General features: G+C 55.0%; 1 protein-coding gene across 2 annotated transcripts; it reads left to right on the top strand.

Annotated features, from left to right (window-relative positions):
* The first annotated feature begins 255 nt into the window (after positions 1-255).
* LOC146857091 (uncharacterized) lies at positions 256-5347 on the top strand. 2 transcript variants are annotated; one of them, XR_014979848.1, is made up of 2 exons: positions 256-915; positions 4476-5347. XR_014979848.1 is itself a non-coding variant. In XM_085647593.1 (2 exons), exons 1-2 carry the CDS (start codon positions 729-731, stop codon positions 4389-4391), a joined length of 1164 nt encoding a protein of 387 aa, XP_085503719.1. In that variant the 5' UTR covers positions 256-728; the 3' UTR covers positions 4392-5347. The 2 variants fall into 2 exon arrangements, 1 of the variants encoding a protein (XP_085503719.1); XM_085647593.1 differs by having other exon boundaries at positions 3415-5347.
* The last annotated feature ends 3415 nt before the right edge of the window (positions 5348-8762 follow it).

The raw sequence follows: 8762 nt of genomic DNA, 5'->3' as shown, positions 1-8762 counted from the left end.
AGCAGGTAGGGGGGGCCCTGGAGGGGGAAGCAGCAGGGGGAGAATCCCCAGTGCTATTCGAGTCGGAGGGCAGTGAGAGGGACTGGGGAGGCCTGGATATCTTTGAGTCCTGGGCAGAGGGGTTGGCGGGGGTTGGGGGCGTCAGAGCGGGGGAGACGGCAGGGAGGGGGGAGGGGTGTGGGGGGGGTGGCGCGGTCGGAGGGGAGTCGAGCGGGCACGGGGTGAGATGGAGTGGACAGGGGGAGTGGAGCGACGGGGACGAGGGTGAGGGGGAGGACGACGACGGGGCGGATTTGAGCGCGGTGGGTAAGGCGTGGGTCGCGGAGTCGTCGGGGGCTGGCAAGCGGGGATGGGATGGCAGGAGGAAGGTAGGTAGGCCCAGCACACCAGACCATTCCTTTCCTTTGCAGGTAGCGGAGAGGCAGCGGGAACAGCGCGGGGTACCGGACTTGGCAGGGCTGGGAGCGGCCTGGCGACGCCAAGGAGAAGGGAGGGTGGAGCCTCGGGCGGCGTGCCCAGTACCGGCGAGGGATCCCGACGCGGCTGGCACAAGTAGGCCCGAGACGGGCTCGCCGGCCCCAACACCCACGGGGTTACTGCGCCCCGGGGGGCAGCGACGGAGGAGCACCGAAAGGAATGTTGTTTGTTTTCCTAAGCAGCAGGTGGCAGGTCCAGCGGGGAACGCTGGGGGTGCAGGACAGGAGGAATTGGACTATGAGGAGGAGAGTATGGAGGAAGGGGAGTTGCGTGAGGTGGGAGACGGTAGGGACGGGGGGCCGAGTAATGTTGTGACTAGTTTCTTACAGGTGTCACGACGCCAGGCGCAGCCCACGGGTCGGACATCACGGTGGGAAAGCAGCTCGGCTCCCAGGACTGGACGTCGGGATGAGCGACGGACGGAGACACTGGCGCCAGGTAATGCACATTTGCTCGGGCGGCCAAGGATGGTGTCGAGAGGAGTGGGGGGGGCGGGGGTGGAGGGGGGGGTTGGGGAACGACTGCGCAAAGGCGCGTATGTGGTTGATGTGGCTGTGGGCACGGACGGAGTAGGGCAGGGTGACAGCGGGCAGACCAAGAAGGAGGGGACAAGCGAGAAGGGGACAGGGGACGCAAAGGCAGAGGAGGCAAAACTGGAAAGTAAGGAATTGAAGGTAAAACGGTTACCATATATGGGAGTGACCAAGCCCTTGGGGGCGCACTTGATGTTGACAACGAAGGAACGGATTTGGAAAGGGGAATATGTGGAGATACTTAAACTCCTGCACAGAGAGGTCCGGGCGAAGGAGGGATCTAAGGAAGAGGAATTTGAGCTCGCAAAAAGGCCTAAGGTGCCGCTGACAATAGAAAACTGGACAGCGGCTTTTCTGATATATGCCAGCGTGTATTGCGAGAAGTTTCCGGAGAGGTCAGTGGCCATGTTTAAATACATGGACGTAATTAGGAAGGCACAGATTACAGGGGGCGGATATGCCTGGGCTCAGTATGATGAGGAATTCCGGGCGCGCATGGCATGGGATGCGGAGGCAAAATGGGGAGAGTTGGATACGGATCTCTGGCAGCATACCATGGGCCTGGCGGGGTCGGGAAAGACTATATTTACAGCCAGCGGGCTGCCGCTCGTGTACCAGCCCTTTCGAGGGGGTCCCACCCGCGGGGGGGTGGGGGGAGCTGGCAGAGGGACGACAGGAGATAAAGGGGCTTGCTGGGACTTTAACAAAGGACTATGCACGAGAGAATATTGTAAGTTTAGGCACGAATGCTCGAGCTGCGGCAAGCGCCATCCGCTGGTCAAGTGTTGGGGGACGCAAGGTCCGGGCCAGAGCGGGCAGCATTGGCAGGCGGGAGCCCCTAAGGCTGGAGCTCAGCAGCAGTCACAGCAGGGAGGAGGAGGGAGGGGGGCGAAGGGGGCTGGGGCGAAGGGCTCGTACTCCGGTTAGGGTAGAGCAGCTGGTGGGGGCGCTGGGGGCCTATCCGGACAGGGCGGCGGCGGAAACACTGAGATTGGGGTTTCAAGAGGGGTTCAGATTGGGGTACGAGGGGCCGAGGGTTCGGAGATGGGCAGATAATTTGCGATCAGCGAGGGAGCATCCGCAAGTAGTACAGGCAAAACTAGACAAGGAGGTACGGGAAGGCCGCATGGCGGGACCATTTTGCGAGTGGCCTCTGCCCAATTTGATTGTGTCACCCATTGGGGTGGTGCCTAAAAAGGAGGTGGGACAGTTTCGCCTCATTCAGCATTTGTCATGGCCAGAAGGTGGGTCGGTCAATGATTTTATTGCGGACAGCGCGGCCACTGTGTCATATTCATCGGTTGACGTGGCCATGGCACTGGTGGTGTCCGCGGGCGCAGCGGCACAGATGGCAAAGTGCGACATCAAGTCAGCTTTCCGGTTGCTGCCAGTGCATCCAGATGACTGGGATCTGTTAGGCATACAATTCGGCGGTCACTGGTATGTGGACAAGGCATTGCCGATGGGCTGCTCCATGTCCTGCGCACTCTTTGAATGCTTCAGCACGTTCCTACAATGGTTGTTTACGGAACGAACGGGTCACCAAGGTGTCACACATTATTTGGATGACTTTTTCTTTGTCGGCACCTCAGACTCCGCGGACTGCCAGCAGGGTCTGGACAGCTTCCATGAGATCATGGGGGACATGGGCGTGCCGCTGGCCCCGGAAAAAACGCAGGGCCCCAGTACGGCACTGGCATTCCTTGGTATTGAATTGGATTCGGTACGTATGGAGGCGCGCCTCCCGGAGGAAAAGAAACGGAACATGTTGAGTTTGCTGACAGAGGTGTTGGCACGACAGAAGGTGACGGTCAGGGACATACAGGTGTTGCTGGGACATCTCAATTTTGCTTGTAGGGTGGTCAGAGTAGGGCGGACTTTCTGCAGGCGACTGGGGCGCGCACTGGAGGGGCAGAGGCCTCCGCACCATCATGTGAGGTTGTCAGCAGGGGTGAGAGAGGACTTGCGCATGTGGCAGTTTTTCCTGCACCAGTTCAATGGGGTGCCTTTGATGAGGGAGGTGGACATGGTATGGGACGTACAGATTTTCTCGGATGCAGCGGGAAGCAAGGGATTTGGTCTGTATTGGCAGGGGAGATGGTGTGCGGAGCCCTGGCCCGAGGACTGGTTAGAGGGCGGCAGGAGCATCGCGTTTTTGGAATTCTTTCCCTTAGTGGTGGCAGTCACACTGTGGGGGGTTTTGTTAGCCCACAAAAAAGTCACGTTCAGGATCGACAACATGGCAGTGGTACAGGTGGTGAACAGGCAGTCGGCGAGGGATGCGCAGGTGCTTAAGCTGTTGCGGGTTTTTGTGCTGGGTTGTTTGAGGCATGATATGGCGTTTCGCGCGGTGCATGTGCCAGGAGTGGACAATGACATTGCGGATGCCTTGTCTCGTTCACAGTGGGGGAGATTCCGTGGGCTCGCCAAGGACGCGGACGGGAACCCGACCAGGATGCCAAGCCAACTCTGGGAAGTAGGCAATACCGGATGCTACAATTGGTTCTAGGTTCTTTGGCGCGGTCAACGAAAATAGCATACAGGGCGGCATGGGAGGAGTTTGTTCACTCAGGGGCGAGATGGCGGGCTTATGAGGCGGAGAGACGGGAGGACGTGGTGCAATTTATTCTGGATTTGGTGGAGAGGGGTTTGACAAGGGTGACGATAGTGGGCAAGTTGGCGGGGGTTGCGTTCATCGGCAAACTGTTGTGGGGTTATGCGCCATCCGCGGGGGAGCTGGGGACGCGGATTTTGGAAGGCTGGGCGCGGGAATGTGGGAGAGTGGCCAAAGTGCGGAGGCCTCTGTCATGGGAACTCTTAGGTAGGGTGATGGGGGTTCTGCCAGCGGTGTGCTGGGACGGTAGGGAGGCCTTGCTGTTCGCCACACTCATGTCTTGGATGTTTTTTGGGGCGTTTCGGGTATCAGAGCTGCTGGGGTCGAAAGCGGACCGGGGTTTGACCTGGGAGGAAGTATCATTTGGGGATCGGGTGGTGAGCATTTGGCTGCGAAAGGCAAAGACTGACCAGAAGAGTCGAGGGAAGTGGGTTACGTTGAGGAAAGGGCGATCCACGGGGGTGTGTCCGTTCCGCTGGGGTATGCGGTGGAGGGCGTGCGCTGGGGGTCTGGGGGGACTGGTCTTCTCCCATCAGCAGGGGCGAGGCGTTAAAGCTTCACAATTGCTGGCAGTACTGAGGAAAGCACTTAGGACGCTGGGGGTCGAGGAAAAGGGTTTTGGCACGCACTCGTTTCGCATCGGGGCAGCGTCGGAGGCGCATGCGAGGGGCTGGGACAGGGGCGAAATCATGAAGTTGGGAAGATGGTCTTCAAATTGCTACCAGCGTTATGTGCGCAGCGAGCCGGGGGGTGGGGGGCCACTGTAAAACAGGCAAAAGAGGGACTTTACACAGGACAGTGAAATTTTTCAGAGGTTGTGGTTAGGTTTTCATTCTTGTTTTTCTTTTCAGGTTCGGTTATGGGACCCCTGGCCCGAGAAATGTCTATCTGGATTGTGGGGCATTCGTTCGTGAGGAGGGCCCAATTGCAGGCGCAGGAGAGTTACTTTGGGGAACAGTTGGGTTTTAATAAAGACGTTTTCTCTGTGGGGTGGAGGGGTAGGGGGGGGATGCGTTGGAAGGAACTGGTGCCCGTGTTGAATGGGATCTTAAGGGCGGGTCGGTGCCCAGATGTATTGGTTCTTCATTTGGGGGAGAACGACATGGTAAGGGAGACTGGTTTGGCCCTAATGCGGGCGATGAAGAAGGATCTGGCTTTGATCAAAGAGAGCTGGGCGGGTTGTTCGATTGTGTGGACGGAGTTTGTCCCCCGGAGGAGTTGGAGGGGGGCGGTGAACCCAGGTGCGGTAGATAAGGCGCGACGGAAACTTAATACGGAGATGGTGAGGTTTTGTCGGCATCTGGGGATTGACCGCGTGGCACACGGGGACATTCGATACGATGCGCGGGAGATGTTCAGGGATGACGGGGTGCACTTGTCCAGGATGGGAATGGATCTGTATCTTTTGGAGTTGAGAGAAGTGTTGGCGCGTCTGTTGGGAGTTTATAGGCGTTAGGTCATGCGGGGTCGCGGGGCGTGGGGGGGCAGAAAAAGGGGAGGAAGAGGCGCAGTCGCCGACACTTCCCCCCTTTTCCTGGGTGGCGGGGTGGTTGACAGTTGGCCGGGATTGGCTAGAGTTTGTTGTTAGAGGTTTGGTAATGTGGGTCCAGGGACAGGTAAAGGGTAGACAGGTTGGATAAGTTTAGATTAGAGGTTGGTTAGTTACAGTTGCACTAAAGGCAGGTAGGGGTTACGGTCAGGGGAGTTTGGGAGTTGGGAAAGGTTACATGGTGTAGGATTGGGTTATATGTTGGTTATGGAATGTTATGTTGTATTTTGGGGGATGGGGGAAATGATGTGGGGATCGTAGGGGTGGGGGGAAAACACAAGGGGTCAGGAGGTTATTGTATAGCGAGGCGTTAGTTTTGTAAGGCAGGGGCCAAGGAGTTAAATTGTGATATGCACCTGTTTCAATAAAGCGGCCTTTTTCACACACAATAAAGGAGTTTGGTGTCGGCTTGGCCCCCTCTCCCCCCTTAATCTCCCAATGGGAGCCTGGGGGGCAGCCGAGCACCGCGAGGTCTGCCGCCCGGGCAGGTTGGGAGGGGGGAGAGGGGGGCGTGGCCGAACGGCCATTTTGTAAATAATTGGGCTACATTTGAAGGATAGCCCAAATGTAGCCCAAATCCAGGGGTAGTAGCCCAAGGGGTATATATACAAAACGCGCGATTCCCAGCCACCATTTTAGGCTTGGTGACCTGGTGGCTGGGTGCGCTAGTTAAAGTTTTTCCCCACCCTCCCTCCCTATGGTTAGAGGGGTTTTAGGGGGACTGTTTCAAGGGGTTTTGGGTCTGCACTTTTGCGGGTTTTGGGGGCAGCATTTGTTGGAACAGGTACATAGGGGCTGTTGGATGTATTGTCGCTTGGAGCAGGTGCAAGCGGGGTGGTTGACAGTTGGCCGGGATTGGCTAGAGTTTGTTGTTAGAGGTTTGGTAATGTGGGTCCAGGGACAGGTAAAGGGTAGACAGGTTGGATAAGTTTAGATTAGAGGTTGGTTAGTTACAGTTGCACTAAAGGCAGGTAGGGGTTACGGTCAGGGGAGTTTGGGAGTTGGGAAAGGTTACATGGTGTAGGATTGGGTTATATGTTGGTTATGGAATGTTATGTTGTATTTTGGGGGATGGGGGAAATGATGTGGGGATCGTAGGGGTGGGGGGAAAACACAAGGGGTCAGGAGGTTATTGTATAGCGAGGCGTTAGTTTTGTAAGGCAGGGGCCAAGGAGTTAAATTGTGATATGCACCTGTTTCAATAAAGCGGCCTTTTTCACACACAATAAAGGAGTTTGGTGTCGGCTTGGCCCCCTCTCCCCCCTTAATCTCCCAATATATATTTTATTGCATTATTTCAATATTTCTGGTATTCGGGCGCTGGTGCTTTGAACTTGAAGACCAGTGGGGCGCGTGGCACTCAGACGTGCTGTCGTCACCACGACACGCAGTGGGTCACCGGGGCGCATCGCCGCCCTCAGACGGCGGCCGAGACGTGGCTCCCCCTGCAGATCACCCATAAGCGACAGCCGAGATGCAACCTTCACACTTAGACGCGCTCATTAGCAGCAGGCGGCTCACCTAAAAACATGCATTTAACCTTTCCGTTTTAATTACCAATATGTTAATCCAGTGCCTCTGCTGTGAGCATTCTTAATTCCAGCGGGAACGTGATGGAGCAGACCAAGTGATGCTGCGCGAGGAATGCGATTTTAACACAAACGGAGCCGGAGCTCGCTGCTAGCTAGGGGCCTAGTACCCCTTCTGTACAGTGCACATAGTGAGCACAGGACATATGGAAAAATCTTGACAGGTGGAAGGTATTCATACAGCTGTGGGGCACTAAAATTGTCATATTAGAGCTCTTAAATACCCGCCATCACTCCTCAACGTGCCGGAGATAGTCTAGAAATGTTCACTTTTTTCGGGGTACTAAATCGATCTGTGCGAAAAGAAAAGATTTACCCTTTAGCCCTTTTACATTCCTGTCTTCAATTTCTAATCTGCCCTTCAAGTGAACTCCTAAAAACATGGGGGCAGATTTATAATAACTGGCGCATCCCTGCATATCAGCAGGGATGCGCCAGTTATTTTGCGCCCCAGCTCCGCCATCATGAATGCGCCGCATTTATAATGCGGCGCACCATGGGGCAAAAACGGCACAGATGCGTCACGCATCTGTGCAGTAAAAGTGGCGCATTGCTGGAGTTGCGTCGCAAGCGCGACGCAGCTCCAGCAATGCTCTGGGGGCCCTATCTGCACAATGCTGCGTCAATCCTTACGCCTGCTTCAAGCAGGCGCAGGGTTTTGACGCAGCATGGGCTCAAAAGTGACTGAGTGAAATCTTGTAGATTTCACTCAGCCACTTTTAGGAGGCGTTCCTGCGCTGGAACGCCCCCACCTGCCCTGGAACGCCTACATGTGGCGCAGGGCTTTACAACGTGACGCATCTCCCAGATGCGTCACGTTGTAAATACCCCGCACCATGGCGCAGGATTTGCGCCGCTGCTGCATCACAAAAGTGACGCAACGGCGGTGCAAAAGTGGCGCAAGTGCAACATAAATCTGCCCCATGAAATCCCTGGGAACCTTTATAGGTAGCCATATGAACCCGATGGTCCTAGATTTGACTTTGCACCTGGACAAGACTTCCCTTGATGTGCCCCACACTTACAATGAACAAATGATATAAGCCTAGGACATGGGGAGTTCTTTGACTTTCTCAGATAGACCTATCCTAAAAGGCCCTCTATTTATTGCACGCAGTCCATCACTTCTCTGACCTAGAGACACCAGACTGTGGATTCTTCCAAAACATGGGGTTCCGAGTACCAGCGAATCGCGATCACTGAGGCGTGTCTGCTGGTTCTCCTGCTCAGGGCGCTCTTCACTGTAATTGGCTACACAAAGTACGGGGCATATTAACAAGGGCCGGCGATAAATATCGCAAAGCGCGCTTAGCGCTTGCATATTTATCGCCGGCTATCTATGGAATTTATCTCCCGGTTAGCGTGTTATTAACAACGCGAGTCGCGATAAAAATTCCAGAGATAGTGTGGATATCGCCGTTTTCCATGGTGGAAAGCGGCGATATCCTAGATGATAGGGCCTGTGGTCTTAGCCACAGAGTCCACCCCCCATGTTAAGTATGCCTTAGTCAGGTATTCAACAGACATTAAATTCCTGCGTTAAGGCATACTTACCGCAATTAAAAAAATTGCTACCCTTCCTTGTTAATATCACGAAGCTGCCTTCGCGATATTTTCCCTGGTTGGTTTCACAGCCATGCCTACTTTGCATCTCATTAGCGATGCAAAGTTAGGCGTGCTGGAAACGGGCGCTTAGTCAGCAAGACACACGATAGCGTGTCTTTGCTGATAAGGCAATGAAATTATCGCCGCTTTTCGCCCGAAAACGGACGCAAAAGCGGTGATAATTTCATATCGCCGCCTTGTTAATATGCCCCTAAGTTGGTGACACAGGGGTCCGTGTACTTCAATAAACTGGGGGTAATTTGTACGACAGGCCCCTCATTATCATCCCTAATGCCAGAGAGACATTGCGCTTTACTGCTTCATGAGCCTAAAATTATTGAGAAAACGTGATGAAAGGTCTGAGCTGGGGACCTTTTTCTTTCTCCATTTAAATT

This window comes from Triturus cristatus, chromosome 3_2, assembly GCF_964204655.1.
Source record: "Triturus cristatus chromosome 3_2, aTriCri1.1, whole genome shotgun sequence".
In the NCBI taxonomy this organism is placed as follows: domain Eukaryota; kingdom Metazoa; phylum Chordata; class Amphibia; order Caudata; family Salamandridae; genus Triturus; species Triturus cristatus.
This window is presented reverse-complemented; position numbering and strand designations above follow the sequence as displayed.

Coding starts and splice junctions, on each gene's coding strand:
- LOC146857091 (XM_085647593.1), top strand. CDS start 729: ATGGAGGAAGGGGAGTTGCGTGAGGTGGGAGACGGTAGGGACGGGGGG. Junction 916..3,414: donor GACGGAGACACTGGCGCCAG/GTAATGCACATT, acceptor TCTCGTTCACAG/TGGGGGAGATTCCGTGGGCT.